The sequence below is a fragment of the Vanessa cardui genome, chromosome 3, assembly GCF_905220365.1.
Source record: "Vanessa cardui chromosome 3, ilVanCard2.1, whole genome shotgun sequence".
In the NCBI taxonomy this organism is placed as follows: domain Eukaryota; kingdom Metazoa; phylum Arthropoda; class Insecta; order Lepidoptera; family Nymphalidae; genus Vanessa; species Vanessa cardui.
The window spans coordinates 15895684-15912411 of NC_061125.1; the positions used below are offsets into that span (position 1 = coordinate 15895684).

The window sequence follows — 16728 nt, forward strand, 5'->3', positions numbered from 1 at the left end:
TCAGATTCACCCGAAGTAATGAACCCATATCTTATCAGTTTCAAGTAATTTCAACTTCGATCCAGACTTTCGAGATTTGATAAGATTTTGACTTTATTGCCTCATTCAACTATTCAGGTTGGCTCATTAAAGAAAATAGATATACCACTTAAATATTTTCTGTGCATCGATAAAATTCATTTTTAACAAAAATTTACAAGGAACATTTTAACCTCCAAGGTTGTTAATTTATTGATGGATAAAGAATAGTTAATACCTAATTTAATAAAGAAAATGTTCAAAGGCGATGGTGACTACTGACCGTATCAGGTGGCTCGTTTACCTCTATGGCTGTGTCTCTGTCTGTATTAAAATATGGAAAAATCATCGACTATAATATATATAATATATCGACTATAATATATAATACTGTCTGTATTTAAATTTGATCGAATAAAATCTGTGGTTTCGGTCTACGTATTTTATTTCGATTTCCGATTGTATAAAAGGTAGTGGACATATTTTCTTACACTATCTGCAAAAGTAGTATATGTTTTGGATATATATCTTAGTAAGTATTTTATTTACAACCCCAAAACTTTGTTAATACGTATGTACTATAAGCCTGCCGTATAAGCTACAGATAGCGTGATGATAAGAAATAGACAGATTAAATTGCTATCAATTACTAAAATAATAATTAACTGTGAAATAATTTATTCACATATACCTGGCGTATTGCACATCACACGTACTTAACAGCTAGACATAACTAGCTGAATATCTACGGACTAAAATAAATTATAACAAATGTCCAATAATTTTAAAGAAAGTGGCGACAATGCTCCTTCGAACAGACAAACGGAGAGTACCGGCGATAGCCGAATGGCCGGCAGCTTCGAGAAACCTTTAGATCTGGACGATGTGTTAATCAACGAATTGGGACAGTTTGGGAGGTTTCAACTCCGAAACATCGTCCTCGTCTCCATCCCCATTATAATGTCGGCATTTATGAGTGAATTTATTTTCTCGGCAGCCGCAATACCACATAGGTAATTATTATAATTATTTATTTTAGTTCAAATGTTCTTTAATAAAACATTTTAACACGACTGACGGTCGCGGCAAAGTGCCACCTTTGCTCATGTCAATGAGCCACTAATTAATATTTAAGATGTTTTTGACCTCGTGTGCCTTTCATTGAACTAAGTCATTTGACCTTTTACCGATATAAAGTAAAACAAAATATTAAAGTGTTTTGCCGAATGTTACTGATAAGTCTTTAAAAAGAACTGACGATAAAGCTATATTCCATGCATCGGACACGTTACATATTTGCGCTGTCTTTAATAAAACAATTTCAGAGCAGAAGATATAATAATAAAACTTAAATAACAAAAAAAAATAGATGTCGTATTTCAGAATGTGGAGAGTTCGGAAAGTCCCACGAATACGATCCTGAATGGATCTTGAACGCTGTGCCGGAGACCAGCTCAGGATTTTCAAGCTGTCAGAGATACGTTCCTAGAGGTCTCGGCACTAACGGTACTCTGGATTATTGCCCCGCTAATCTCTTCAACAACTTGGAAACTGTTGGGTGTGATGGTTACGTGTACGCGAGAGATAATACGATTGTTTACGATGTGAGTGTTATGAATACTATTTTTTATGCTATAGGTTTATATTATCTGAGACGAGACGGTATTGACCATCTAATGTATGTGGTCACCTCCACCCCAAGACATTGGTATTGTTAGTAATATTAATCATTCCTAATATCGCCAATGAGCCACCAACCGTGGGAACTAATGTCCCTTGTGCCTGTAGTTACACTGGCTCACTCACCCTTCCAACCGGAATACAACAATACTAAGTGCTGTTGTTTAGCGGTAGAATATCTGATGAGTTCGTTGTACCTACCCAGACGGGCTTGCATAAAGCCCTGAGAAAATAAATGAGTACTTTGGTTGTTCTAAGAATATTATATAATTATTTTTATTTTGGTTCGTTAAATAAAAAACAAAATTGTTTTTCAGTTTGATCTCGGATGTCAGGACTGGCTCCGCGCGTTGCCCGGCACTCTCAACAGCGTGGGAACGTTACTCGTGCTGCCGATCACCGGCTACATTTCCGATCGCTTCGGTCGCAAGTGGGCTCTGATAATCAGCGTCTTCAACCTGGGCCTCATCGGCCTCATCCGCGCCTTCTCCGTCAATTACACCATGTACGTGGTCCTACAAATCCTACAGACCACGCTTGGGGACATTTAGTTCTGCCTATATTTTTGGTAAAAGCTTAATTACATTAAAATTTTAAAATATATATTTTTTTTCAATATGTTAAATTTATCTTCTTGATTTATTTTAGCTGCTGAACTTGTCGGACCGAAGTATCGTGTAATAACAAGTGCTGCAGCGGCTTCTATGTTTTCCGTCGGACAAGTAGTACTCGGTTCGGTGGCTTGGTTGATCCATCCCTGGCGGTACATGATAATGGCCCTTCACATCCCTTGTTTTCTTGTTATAAGCTACTACTGGATTTTGTCTGAAAGTGTTAGGTGGCTTCTATCAAAGAAGAAATTCACCAAAGCTAGGGAAATATTGGAGACTGTAGCAAGAGTGAACAACAAACACATAAGCCAAAAAAGCTTAGAAGCTTTGATGAACACGTCAGGCACATCCGTCCAAGCGTCAGATGTAAGTGCATTTTTACCTGTGAAGATTTATCGGACAAACATTATAAACTAGCAAACTAATCACGATTAATTATGTTGCATTGTATTTATACTATACATTTTTACTTTCAAAATATTGTTTGTTGTAGACTAATAATCCAGGATTAGTTCGGAGCATAGTCCGATCACCAATTCTACTTCGACGGGTATGCACCACTCCTATCTGGTGGATTACGTCTACCTTCGTGTACTACGGCCTGTCCATCAACTCGACTGGCCTGTCCGATACAATGCACTTGAATTACATCTTGACTTGTGCTGTTGAAATTCCAGGCGCATTCGCATCTGTTTTCATACTTAATATAATTGGTAGAAAGGCCACGCTCTCCTGTGGTTTCTTTTTTAGTGCCTTGTGCAATATAGTTTTTATCTTCGTTCCAAGTGGTTAGTATATTTCATTCTTAAATACGTTCTATTTTATTTTTATATGTGTATATGTCATAAATATACAGTTATACACACAGTGTGTGTGTGTGTGTGTGTGTGTGTGTATTTACGAAATGTCAATGATATTTAATGGTTTAAAGTTAAGTCTGGTAATAGTTAAAATTTCTATAATTATATGTTTGGTATCAAGATAAATAATTTAGCATTTATTTTATTGCGCTTAAAAATTTTGTTTAGAAGACACTAAAAGTCGCATCTTTAGTATTATTAAGAAAAACGTAAGCAGTTGTGCCTTTTAATTAAACAACGACGTATTTGATTTTTTGGAAAAATCTTTAATAGCTATGTCCAGATAACTATTGAGTGTTTCATCTTTGCATCTCTTTTATATGTCATTCGTATGTTTACTCCTTTTAGTGGGCTCTTTGGTTTTTATAAGATAATCATACAAATAGGATAGGAATAAATTATTAGTAATTTTAAAGCAAAAATTATACAACTGTAGTATTTTGAAAGAGTCAATTCTGATTAACTTAAATTATTTTTAAGAACATAAGTAATATAATTTTTTACGATTAGATATTAAAATTTTGCGATTAAATATTATCGTTTATCCTTATTGATATCAAAAGTTTTAGCTAAAAAAATACAGACGAATTGATAACCTCCTCCTTTTGGAAGTCGGTTGAAAATGATTACTTCCTAAGGAATAATGAGAGTGCATTACAAAGTCACATAATTACATTGTACTATTTTTTATAGAATTCATATTCTAATAGGGTTTGTAATATTATGATTTATACGTATAAAATGTATATGTTGAAACAGTAAGGCTCCAGTAAAAACTGGACCTCTACAGGGGGACAATCTTTTGACTTGTTAAATATTTTCAGCGTTATAATTTTGGTTAAAATTTATAAAAAGCTATGGAAAAGCTGCTTTGATGATAAATTTAATCGGATATTTTGTACAAGATTATAGCTGCGATAGGGAAGTACGGAGTTTATATATATTTCTTGATTATCGCGCAGGATATGTTAATTGTTGTTGATAAATTGTGTCTGCTGAATGTATTCTCTATAGAATGACATCACGATTCCTTTCTGTGTGACGATTCAAAAATTTACTTTGTTTAATATTCATCAATCTCTCGTTCTCATTACCAGATATATTTTAGCTTACTGTTTTTGTTTTCAGATCTATATGTAGTTCGTTTGATAATTTTCATGCTGGGCAAGTTTGGAATTTCGGTAACGATGACGTCATTATACCTGTACACTTCGGAACTGTATCCTACGGAGTTTCGCCACAGTTTGCTCGCTTTCTCATCTATGATTGGGAGAATCGGATCTATTACGGCGCCGCTCACACCCGTACTTGTAAGTATTTACTGGCATTTGCTTAGACGTTCAATTAATATTATCGGGTTTGAACCATGAGCCGTTGAAATGATATATCTTGGATAATATATAAATTTCAGCTTTAATATATCTACTTCATTTTCATCGCGTTCATGAGATGATTGAAATCAAAGTTATAATCTCGGCTTATATATATAATACAGATATCATACGTAACAAACGCTCGCTGTAATCTTGCGAGAGGCTTTTTCAATGATAGACACTAAAAATTACTATTGAAAACGGCTCATGTGTCCTATGAGTCAGGCGATGTTTGGGAAGATACATAACACCTGTATCAGAAATAGACATATATAATAGTAAATATATTCCGAGAATAAGTGTATCCAGCAATCACATTATTTTTTCAGATGAATTACTGGCACGGTATCCCTTCGATACTTTTTGGTGGTATGGGCATAATCGCTGGCCTGCTAGTCCTCACGCAGCCTGAAACAACGGGCACTAAAATGCCAGATACTCTGGCAGAAGCCGAGGCTCTGGGAAGGAACAACTCCAAACTTGAGCAGTCGAAATGATTGTTACATTATATTACATTACTGCGGATCTGTATTTTTATCTTAAGATATGTTTCATGTGTGTTATGTTTTAATCAAATTTTTTAATTAGTCAAAGTGCTTATATTTGTAATTAAATTTAAAAAATGTAATTGATCTGTTTTTAATTTCAATCTAATTATTAATCTTTATTTATTTATTTATTTAATAAGTACACTAACAATATACATATTAATTGATGGCTTACACAACATCCAAAAAAAGAAAAACAACTTCTGATATGTACATCGATTACAAGTGTACATAACATTCACAGTGTATCGTGTCAACATGTTTATAGTTGAAATTAAAATATATTATACAATTTAAAAAAAAATTGACCTATGCTATCGTCGTTTACAAACATAATAACTAAATAATATAACAGAAAAACAAAAAATAAAGAAAACAAAAAACAACAGGAATTTAACGCACTATTTAGCAAACAAAAAGTAATCCTTTTTTAAAAGAGAGCTTTTTTTAAAAGTAATGAAGCTATCATGAAAGATGTCAATGCCATGTATAACTTTTGTCAATTCATTATGTCGAGCACATATGCGCACTATCGGAGCCAGTTTTCCAAGACGAGTTTTCGTGATAGGAGTATGGAATATTTTTGTTATGTAATTTCGGGGATGTTTGCGAGGAACAGTAAGAGATATTCGATGTAAATGGTCGCAGCGCTTAAGATTGTTGTGTATAATTTTATGCAAAAAACATTGATCGAGAATATCCCGCCTATTGCGAAGAGACATTAATTTATATTCAGCTAGTCGCTGATTGTATGGCTGCCTGTGTGAGAAACCGCTGGCTTGGAAGGCCAAATGTCGAGTAAATGCACGTTGTATTCCGTCAACGCGTTGAGTGTTTGAGCTGTAAAAAGGATTCCAAATGACGCTGGCGAATTCAAGATGACTTCTTACGAAAGCGTTATATAAAAGAATTATAGTCCTGGAAGAAAATCCCTTAGTATTGCGTTTAATGAATCCCAAGAACTTTTGCAGCTTTGTCACCAATATTGTTTATGTGTGATTTGAAATTTAACTTTTTGTCAATAGTAACTCCTAAGTCTCTTATCTCAGATAACTGTTTTAAGGTTACATTATTAATAAAAAAACTGGAGACAAGCGGTTTTTTCTTCCTCGTGTATTTTTATATGAAAGCACTTGTTAGTATTAAGAGCCTTACTATTGACTTCACACCAGTTCATAATATTATTAAGGTCATCCTGTATTAACTGAATGTCATCAACTGACTTTACTGTTTTGTAAATTTTTAAGTCATCTGCAAATAACGAGCACGAACAATTTTTTATAACCTTAGTGATGTCATTAATAAAAGCTAAAAACAACAGTGGTCTTAAATGGGATCCTTGGGGAACGCCGGATTGGGCCAAAGACAACCTAGATTCGAAGCCATTTACAACAACTGTCTGAGACCTCCGCTCAAGATAAGATTTAATCCAATTAGTTAGAGTGGCTCCTATACCATACTGTGAGAGTTTGTTAACAAGTTGACGATGATCAACTTTGTCGAAAGCACTACTAAAGTCAGTATAGATAGTGTCAACTTGTTGTCCCTTGTCAACCTCCGATAGCAGATCAGATGTGAAATTGGATAGATTCGTTTGTACAGAAAAGCCATTTCTGAATCCATGTTGAGAGCTATTAAAAAAATTATCAAGGTGCTTGGCTAACAAAGGATACACAAGACTTTCGAGTAATTTGGAAAAGCAAGACAAAATGGATATAGGACGGTAATTTATAATATCCATGCGGTCACCTATCTTGAAAACTGGCACGATTCGCGCTTTTTTCCATTCTTCCGGGAAAATGCCTTCATCAATGGAACGATTGAATATAAACATCAATGGAAGTGCCAATCCTAAGCCACAGCGCTTAGCAAAAATGGGAGGAAGGCCATCTGGTCCAGCTCTCTTTTGGGGATCCAATGTTTTGATTCGCTTAATAATATCCGATATAGAAATTTAAATTTATTTAACTGTAAAATGTTGTAATTTTGTTGCAGGTTCACAGGCGTGAAGTTTTTAGTTACAGTATAGTAGTCAATACGACCTTTGGAGCGAAGGTACATAATTTTAGAAGAGTCTATATTTATTAACAAACATGGATGGTATGGGTCAAGTTTGCATAGCAGATCGAGGGGCTTTGTAACTGTTACACTACTTAAATTACTTATTACCAAGTCCAAAAGTCTATCGTCACAGTTACTTATATTATTATATTGGTATAAATTATTAACAGACATAAAATCAATCAACGAATATCCGAGAGTATAGTTGTAATTAGATGGTGTCATGTAGGAACTATGATCACCAGCTCTCCATTCGATAAAACCCAAATTGAAATCTCCTATCACAACCACATCATTAACGTTGTTAATTACATCGTCTACATTTTCCAGAAACTTATTAAGAGATTCAAGTTTCATAGTTCATTCAGGTCAGGACTGGTGGAGGCAAATAGACTATATTATATAGACATTATATAGACATCAGTTACATTCAGGTCAGGACTGGTGGAGGCAAATAGACTGCACACAGTCCAATATTGATTTTAGTGCGATTATGTATACATTCCAAAACTACCCACATATTTTCATCATCAGTTTCCCAATTCACAATACGAGAGGATGAAATCTCTCTTGAGACGGCAATGAGAATACCCCCACCATCTTGTTTTGATTTAGAGTTGTTTGGACGTAATCTTGTGAGAGTTGTATGCAGTTTCAAATATCAATCTAATCATACCAATACAAAAACCCAATGTTTTTTCATCCTAAGGATACGGTCGCGGATGAGCCGTATTTTTATTAATTTTTTTTAGGGGGCCAACGAGAAGTAGGCTTACTTGATGGAAAGTGGTTACCACCGCCCATCGACATCTGCAACACCGGGGGGCTGGCAGGTGCGTTTCCGGCCTTTAAGGAATCTATTCATTGCAGCCTGTTCTGTTATCTATCTAAGGACTTCACCTACGGGGTAATGTAGTGTGTCGTGTTTATTCTTTACTATAATTGTGGTATAACATTTCTTATTTAACCATGACGTTACTATTATCTATAAAATTACTTTCTGATTATGCTGTATATTTTAAATAGTGTTGTTCTCCGAATGAGTGTACATGGTCCAAACCAGATAATATTAATTGAACGTCTAAGTAAATGCCAGTAAATACTTACAAGTACGGGTGTGAGCGGCGCCGTAATAGATCCGATTCTCCCAATCATAGAGGAGAAAGCGAGCAAACTGTGGCGGAAATTCCAAACTTGCCCAGCATGAAAATTATCAAACGAACTACATATAGATCTGAAAATAAAAACAGTAAGCTAAAATTTATCTAAAATATAATGAGAAATGCTAATGATTGATGAATATTAAACAAAGTAAATTTTTGAATCGTCACACAGAAAGGACTCGTGATGTCATTCTATAGAGAATAAATTCAGCAGACACAATTTATCAACAACAATTAACATATCCTGCGCGATAATCAAGAAATATATATAAACTCCGTACTTCCTTATCGCAGCTATAATCTTGTACAAAATAATACTATAATATTCAATAAAAGGTAGACTAAATTATAATTTGTGTCATTAATAGTGTTTTAAAATAGGGTGTTACTTTATTATGTGACCAACGCGATCGATTATAAAATATTTTTTTAGAAATAGTATTCAAAGATACAGCAAAGGCTAGACAACTGATACTACTCAATCAATATTACCTACCTACTATAATATTAATATACCTAGTTGTGAAACATTGAAAGAGCGAATTTGTAAATGTATTACAAATAAAAACGATAAAACACTGGTTTTTAATCGTTTTTATAAATCAGAAGCAAAAAAACAGATTTTAATTGATACTTTTTTAAAATAAATTTATGAAGTTGCATTTTCGACTTACGTTGAAAAAGTCTAAAAAACGTAATTACTACAAAATTGTTAATTTTTGCACGATGCATGTAGGGATTAAAATTATTACAAACAGTCACCTCTATTACCTCCTAACGGAAATACGTCGAATTACCAATAACCGCGTGTACTGCAAAGTGTAGCTGAGATGGCCCAGTGGTTCGAATGCGTGATCCAAATGATTGCCGGTTTAAGCCCAAGCAACCACCAGTTAATTTTCATTTGCTTAATCTGTGCTTATAATTCATCTAGAGCTCGGCGGTGAAGGAAACCTTCGTGAGGAAACCATCGTGCAAACCACTTAATAATCCAACAACCCGACCAAACAGAGCTGCGTTGTGGAGTGAGAAATTTATAAACTGTTACTGTATATCGCTAAGTTGCATAAAAAATATCGAATTAATGTTACTAAATTCGGTTTAAAGGTCTGAGTATGAAATATAAACAGACAGCCGATACGGGCCGAGTACTTTCGAATTTATAGTACGAGTACATATTCGTATATTTTAAATTCAAAAGGAAATACGAAATATTGTTTAATCGTTCATTTTGATATTTTCATTGTATAATTACTAGACAGGAGAAGATAATTGAGTTGATGATGATTATAAAAATGACTAGTAAAAATAAAAAAATCAATAAATCCTTTCTGGGGCAAGGTACGTATCTGTGACAAAATTTTGCGTAATATTTTAACCTTGTCTTATATTTATTACTAAATCAATTATACAAACTGAAGTGATTGATAATTTTGATACGATTTTCAGCAATAGAAAGAGCAATTTAGTTTGTACACAGCGGGTGATTATGGCAGAGGTGGTTGTGCCAAGCACAAGAAAAGAAAATATAAGTATACATGCCTATCGCTAGCTAAACCTAAGTTGAAATACAGTCAAGATATCTTTTAAAAAATCGTAAATCTTATAAAACTTATGGCGGCGGCGTAACATCGTTTGAATAAAACTGATAATAATTATTTGTTTATCAAGCAATTTTTTCGAATTTAATAATTACTCGGAAATTTAAATCTCATTTACAATTTGTTAAATTAGTTGGATTGAGTATAGATTGGACAGTTCTTTACTCTAAAAAAATTGAATGAATACTTTTGAAGATATTATCGCTTCTTAATCCAAATTTTTTGTTGCGAAACGGTGAGAAAAATGGCTGAAAGAAGTGAAAGATCGTCATCTTGAGCACAAAAATAAACAATTGAAGTTTCGTTTTAACGTCAAATATTTAAATAACATTTATATTCAGAATTAAGACTAACTACTAATATCCTTTAACTAAGCCGATCATACGCCATAGACTCTTACACACGAGAACAGCTATTCAGATTAATTAAACTGTTAATTATCAATTGATTGACAATACTGATGAACGTAAATAATATATTATGTCATTCCTAACAAGCAATGATTGACCTAAATATAAGCGCTCAAATCATTCGTTTAAGAGTTGCTTCACGGATCGCAGTGTTTGCCAAGCAATTGTTGATTCATAAGTAAAATGCGTAAAAGCGCAGAACCCGAGACGTCAGGACAGGAAATTCTGGACAAAGAACCAGATGGAACCGTTAATGGTAAACCGCTGGATCTCGACGATGTGTTGATTAATGAGCTAGGACAATTCGGGTGCTTCCAGATGAGGAATATTCTGCTTGTCACGATACCCATTATGATGTCGGCTTTCATGAGTGAATATATATTTTCCGCGGCCGCTATACCACACAGGTAATTTTTAAACCATTTGCATTTATAATGATGATGAATTTTATTTAGTCAATAACGCCAAAGTTTGAAACTGGTCTTATTTAAAAGGATTTTAGTTCAATTTATTTATCAGTGATGGTCACAATTTGTATACCATTAGTAAGAAAAACGTAACCAATTTGTTTAGTTTCTAAAATTATTTATATCATCTAACCTAACAAAAAATAAATAGATTAAGGTATTTTATAGTAATAATAGTCGTAGCGAATAACATGATCGTAAAATAAAATATAATTTTATGTTTTATGACAAAAATACTTTAGATGTCGAATACCAGAATGCAATGAACAAGATAAATCACAGAAGTACGATCCCGAATGGATACTAAACGTGCTGCCGCAGACCAGCTCGGGGTTTTCGAGTTGTGAAAGATACGTTCTATTGAATCTCGACACGAAGGGATCCCTCGAATCCTGTCCGGCGAGTTTGTTTAACCAAACGAAAACCATCGATTGCGACGATTACGTGTACTCGAAAGACAATTCCGTAGTCTACGACGTAAGTCCCCATAACTTCTACGATAAAGAATCCTTGCAAATTGACCGCACAATTACATCTAAACACTTTATCCTCTGCGCCGATGTAAAGATATTAGCAATATATTGTATCATCTAGTTTGCGTCGTGTTATTGTTACTACTACAGATGATATTTTTAGCAACTTTTAATTACTGAGTAAATCATTTATTAATATTTAAACTTACAAATATCTATTAATAATAATAATAATACTCATTAATTTGAAAGCTTAAAGATATTGCGTATAAAATGATCCTCGAGAAATTATTTGCAATAACTAGCTGTTAATTAACTAATTAAACTTCAAACTCCTGATACATTTTCACCGCAATTTCAAATTACTTATTTCAGTTCGATCTGGGATGTCAGGACTGGTTGAGGGCTCTGGCGGGGACTCTGAACAGCGTGGGCATATTATTGGCGATGCCGATCACTGGATACATCTCGGATCGCTTCGGGCGTAGATTTGCACTTGTCGTCAACGTCTTTAATTTGAGTCTCATTGGCTTAATTCGAGCTTTCTCCGTCAACTACACGATGTATATGGCGCTTCAAATCGTACAAACTACGCTCGGCGCTGGCACATTCAGTTCTGCATACATTTTTGGTGCGAACATTTGATACTTCAAATTTTGTTAAAACAGTAACAGTCTGTTAATTTTCCACTGCTGGACTAACACTCTCTCTCCCATTAAGGAGAGGGTTTGGAACATATTCCACCATGCTGTTCTAATGCGAGTTGGTGGAATGCACATGTGGCAGAATTTCGATGAAATTAGACATATGCGGGTTTCCTCACTACGTTTTCCTTCACTTTTGATATAACGAGATACCCTAATCCCTTGTTTCAATTCATTTCATTAATAGGATTGAAAGTCACTCATTAGTTTTAGTTGAGATGAGAATTAAAACAAAACAAAATATATAACAAAATAGTTTTTGAATATATAATTCGTTATCTTATAAATGACATAACTCTTATCTCATATGTGACTAACATGTATATTTCTCTTTTTTTGTATGTTGTAGCTGCTGAACTCGTTGGTCCGAAGTACCGTGTAGTTACAAGTGCGACTTTATCCTCAATCTTCGCAACAGGGCAAGTGGTACTGGGTGCAGTGGCCTGGCTGGTTCAACCTTGGCGTTACATGATCATGACTCTGCATATTCCCGGATTCTTGGTGATATGTTACTATGCTCTTCTACCAGAGAGTGTTCGTTGGTTACTTTCGAAACGAAAATACGCCGAAGCGACAAAAGTATTGAAAACCGTGGCTAAGCTGAATAAGACGCAAATAAGTGATAAATCATTGGAAGCGCTCATAAATAATTCGAAGAGTTCGAAGCCTCTTTTGAAGGTGAAATATATAAGATCCTAACCTAACCTACCTAATTCAATTTCTCACATATCCTGTGATACCAATATAAAAAGTAAGAAGTACCTTTTATAAATAATAAATTATCCAAGAGGAAAATAATATTAACATTATTTTTTGCAAAACCATCTTGTCTGAGCTAAATGGAAAAATTAAAGGAAATATATTTGTATGAACTCGTACAATTTCTTGCGATATAAAGAACATTTTATAAATCAAGGCTTCTTTCAAATCTGTTATTTATCAAAATAATATGTTATATTAAGATTACAGCTTTTTTGCATTATTATTATTACATTCTGCCGTGACTACAAGTGATATTTTCAAAATAAATCGGATATCCCAAAATAATCCTTAATTCGTTCAGGTTGTCAGAAAAGTTCACATATAATCAAATCAACCCCTGACCATCACAATAAACTCAAAAAGTACTAAACGGATTTCATGCTTAAAAAGGTCTATCCATTGATTCGTTTTCTAGTTATACATTAAAAAAAGATAGGTTATCATAATGACTGATGTTTTCTGTAAATTTACTGAAATTCTGGTATCTATAAACATGCTAAGAGCGTTTCTAATTGACCTTTGATAATGAATTCAATCTATCTTAAACTTAAGAAAAAAATCCTTTAATGTTTGGGCATTTTTTTTTTGATTGATTAAGAATTTTGTTTTCATTTTTAGGAAGGGAATGGAAACCTAATGACAAAGATCATACGCTCGCCGGTGTTGCTCAGACGCGTGTGCACCACGCCCGTCTGGTGGATCACAACCGTATTTGTATACTACGGACTGTCGATTGATTCAACGAGTCTCTCCGAGACGATATATTTGAACTACATTTTGACCTGTGCTATTGAAATTCCTGGTTTCTCCACCGCAGTCCTGGTCCTCGATAGAGTTGGCAGAAGAGCCACCCTATCGTCTGGGTTTTTCTTTAGTGCTTTGTGTAACATTGTCTTTGTCTTCATTCCCAGTGGTAAGTTACCTTTCATTTATTACATTGTTACTCGAAATTTTATTAAATACATAACTCTTGAACATTTTCTCACTCAGTAGTAAGGATTTATACAAGCCCATCTAGGTAGATTATTATAAAATTAAAAAAAGAAAAACGTTTTATACGCTTAATATAAAGTTTTTTTTCCAGATTTATTAGTTCTCCGACTTGTAATTTACCTGCTGGGAAAATTCGGCATTTCCATGGTGATGACGTCACTGTACTTGTATACGTCAGAGCTATATCCGACTGAGTTTCGCCACAGCCTGCTCGCCTTCTCCTCCATGATCGGCCGCATCGGATCTATAACGGCACCGCTTACTCCAGTACTTGTTAGTATTCATTTTGTTCTCTTATTCTTTTACTTGCCATTGGAGACATATTTCTGAAATTCCATTAGTCAATCTTCGTTGGTAAGAAATAATATAATCAATATCACTTCTTTACTGTGATTAGGTACATATAAATATGGCAATTTCTAGTTTCTTGTTTTACGCTAAACACACGAAAACCAAATTTTGCTTGTCCTCAATCAAATCAGCGATCTTCTGTGATCCATGGTCAGTACTTGCTTATTCCTTTCATCGTCAAAATGCCACCCTGAGAGATAGAAAGTTCATTGTGCCAGCACAACAATACAAATATTGGGGTTTGGCCGTAAATGGCTAATGAGCACTGATAAGCTACTTAACCAGACGGGCTTCCACAAAGTCACACAATACGAAGAAATTATAAAAAAAATTAACTTCAGTTATTACTAGCGACCCGCCCCGGATTCGCACGGGTGCAATACTGATACTAAACAAACTACAAGTTCATAGTTTTTTCATTAGACATTAAAAACCGCTTTGTCCCTTTATTTTAACTCCATATATCTTCGAAAATATTCATTTAAATTAGATGCTGTAAAAGGTAATGTGGTCCAATATGAAGTGCACAATGTATTTAAGGAATTTCATCGGATAAGGATTTATGTTGTATGGGTAAAATTCGCTTCCAAAATAAGCCACTATTTCTCTTAAAAGGTAAAGTTTATAGGTAGGTAGGTTTGGTATTGTGGAGTATAGAAAGAATTGCAGACTACAATTGTATAGTATTTTATTTTGATGTAACTCGTAGAGTTTCGCCAGCGTTTGCAATGTAAGTGCAAAAAAGTGTTTATTTATTATCACATAATAAACCTCTGAAATTACCATTATTAACCTTCCTCTTGTTTTACCCTATCTTTTAAATAATGCTGCATCAAAATCTGTGGAAATTTTAAAGATCTTAGCAGACCTCGGACAGACAAACAGCGCAAAACGACTTGTTTTATACTATGTAATGATAAAAAAACAATATTCTTATTGTGATAAATTAATTAATTGATAAGGTATTTTCGTTTAAAGATGAGTTCGATAATTAATTTCATACATCATTTGCTTATCGAAAAATCTTATACGCAAAACAATCATGCGATATTTTTAAGTTCAATCGTATATATTTTTTATATGACATCATTAATAGATTAACAGGATAATCATATTTCTATAATTATTTATTTCCAACGCCTTTATTATTGTACTTAAAACTTTCTCGGCGCTTATATTCCTGCACGTGTGACAGAGATGGTAACATTCACGAGGATACTGTGCTCTCTCTTTCTCTCTCTATTGCGTAACGTAAGATGATGATAAGAGCAGGATTAACGGCATTAAGCGCTATTATATATTCACTGCCTTCCAGGCTACTACTGAGAGTTCCTCATGTGTATACATTACATTAGTGAAGGAAGTTAGTGATCATAAAATTCAGACGAGTAGCTTGAGAAATAACGTCCATACAAGTCTTTTTTAGAGTTGCGGTTACTACTGGAAGACTCAATTCGAAGCTCTTTCTACAATTGTTGAGTAAATATTTTACTGTTGCATAAATTAATTTTGATAATCTATCATGTATATATGTACGACTTTATGTGTAAAACATCTTATCTATAGTGATATTAAAACAATCAATATTAAATCGTAATCTTTTTTTAAATTTTCAAGTTTACGTGAATAATTACTAATTTGTCATTGGTTGTACATATCATTAATAATTAAATATCAATATTAACCACAAAATAAAAAATGGTAAAACATTAACTAGCCAAAAATATTTAAAAATAAATCTGAGTATCGGACTAAAATTGACGTCCGGTTCTGGAATCCCGGAAGTGGCATAAATATTTAAAATAGTTTAGCCTTGGCTCGGCTAATACTGACTTAACAAAAAAATCTGATTAGGTGATATACAAAAGTAATTGTAGTAAGCTATTCTAGTGTGTCTTTTTTGTAATGTAAGTGCAGACTTGAATAGCATTTGATATGACTTCTGTTAAATCATTTCTCCATATTAAATTGATTAGTGTTTAAAAAATGAGGTATGTTAATAATTAGCATTCATTTAAATATAAAATTTAAGGTTAAGAATGATTATTTTTTTGCAAAAGATTTTCTTATATTTCTTCGCAGATGGAATACTGGCACGGTATACCGTCTTTGATGTTCGGAGGAATGGGGATACTGTCGGGCATTCTGGTGCTCACTCAGCCTGAAACGTTAGGCACTAAGATGCCGGACACCCTGGCTGAGGCAGAAGCGCTTGGAAGATCAGACTACTCTCAAAGGGCCGGTTAATTTCACTCAGATCACCTGGATCTACGAAGCTTCTTTAAGCGTTATTCTTACACTGAGTATTGTGAACTAAAAACTGCTTTATGTGAATTCGACGTGTACTCTGCTAACAGTGTATTTTTTTAGCTCGAATATATTTTTATAAATAAACAAATTTTTTATCATAAGTTGATATCTTAGATATTGTCAAGTGTTAGTTATTGAAACAGTGTGTCTTACATACGAGGGCTTATACACACATCATAATATTAACCAATCATTTTCAAATTTACATACGTATAGAGTAATCCGTAATAATATACCGGATCTACTTGGAACAGCGATGAAAACTTCACAACAATAACTTCTATTGGAAAGGAATCAAATTTGGCCATTTAGTTTTAGGTTAGACAAGTTAGTTATAAAAACA

General features: G+C 33.9%; 1 protein-coding gene and 1 pseudogene across 2 annotated transcripts; both read left to right on the plus strand.

Annotated features, from left to right (window-relative positions):
* The first annotated feature begins 678 nt into the window (after nt 1–678).
* On the plus strand, nt 679–5150 carry LOC124543605 (annotated as a pseudogene).
* A 5267-nt stretch (nt 5151–10417) lies between these two features.
* On the plus strand, nt 10418–16486 carry LOC124543775 (organic cation transporter protein-like). Of its 2 annotated transcripts, XM_047122074.1 has the most exons (7): nt 10418–10732; nt 11035–11269; nt 11641–11896; nt 12319–12647; nt 13350–13644; nt 13816–13997; nt 16158–16486. In XM_047122074.1, the coding sequence occupies exons 1-7, from the start codon at nt 10509–10511 to the stop codon at nt 16320–16322; spliced, it is 1686 nt and encodes a 561-aa protein (XP_046978030.1). In that variant the 5' UTR covers nt 10418–10508; the 3' UTR covers nt 16323–16486. The 2 variants fall into 2 exon arrangements, 1 of the variants encoding a protein (XP_046978030.1); XR_006967492.1 differs by lacking the exons at nt 10418–10732; nt 11035–11269; nt 11641–11896; ... (1 more) ...; nt 13350–13644; nt 13816–13997 and adding an exon at nt 15382–15554 and having other exon boundaries at nt 16158–16261.
* The last annotated feature ends 242 nt before the right edge of the window (nt 16487–16728 follow it).

Bases quoted from the DNA above. Each gene is read 5' to 3' on its own strand.
- LOC124543775 (XM_047122074.1), top strand. From the start codon at position 10,509: ATGCGTAAAAGCGCAGAACCCGAGACGTCAGGACAGGAAATTCTGGAC. The intron at 10,733-11,034 runs GTAATTTTTAAA...AAAATACTTTAG, and splicing joins GCGGCCGCTATACCACACAG to ATGTCGAATACCAGAATGCA. The intron at 13,645-13,815 runs GTAAGTTACCTT...TTTTTTTTCCAG, and splicing joins CTTTGTCTTCATTCCCAGTG to ATTTATTAGTTCTCCGACTT.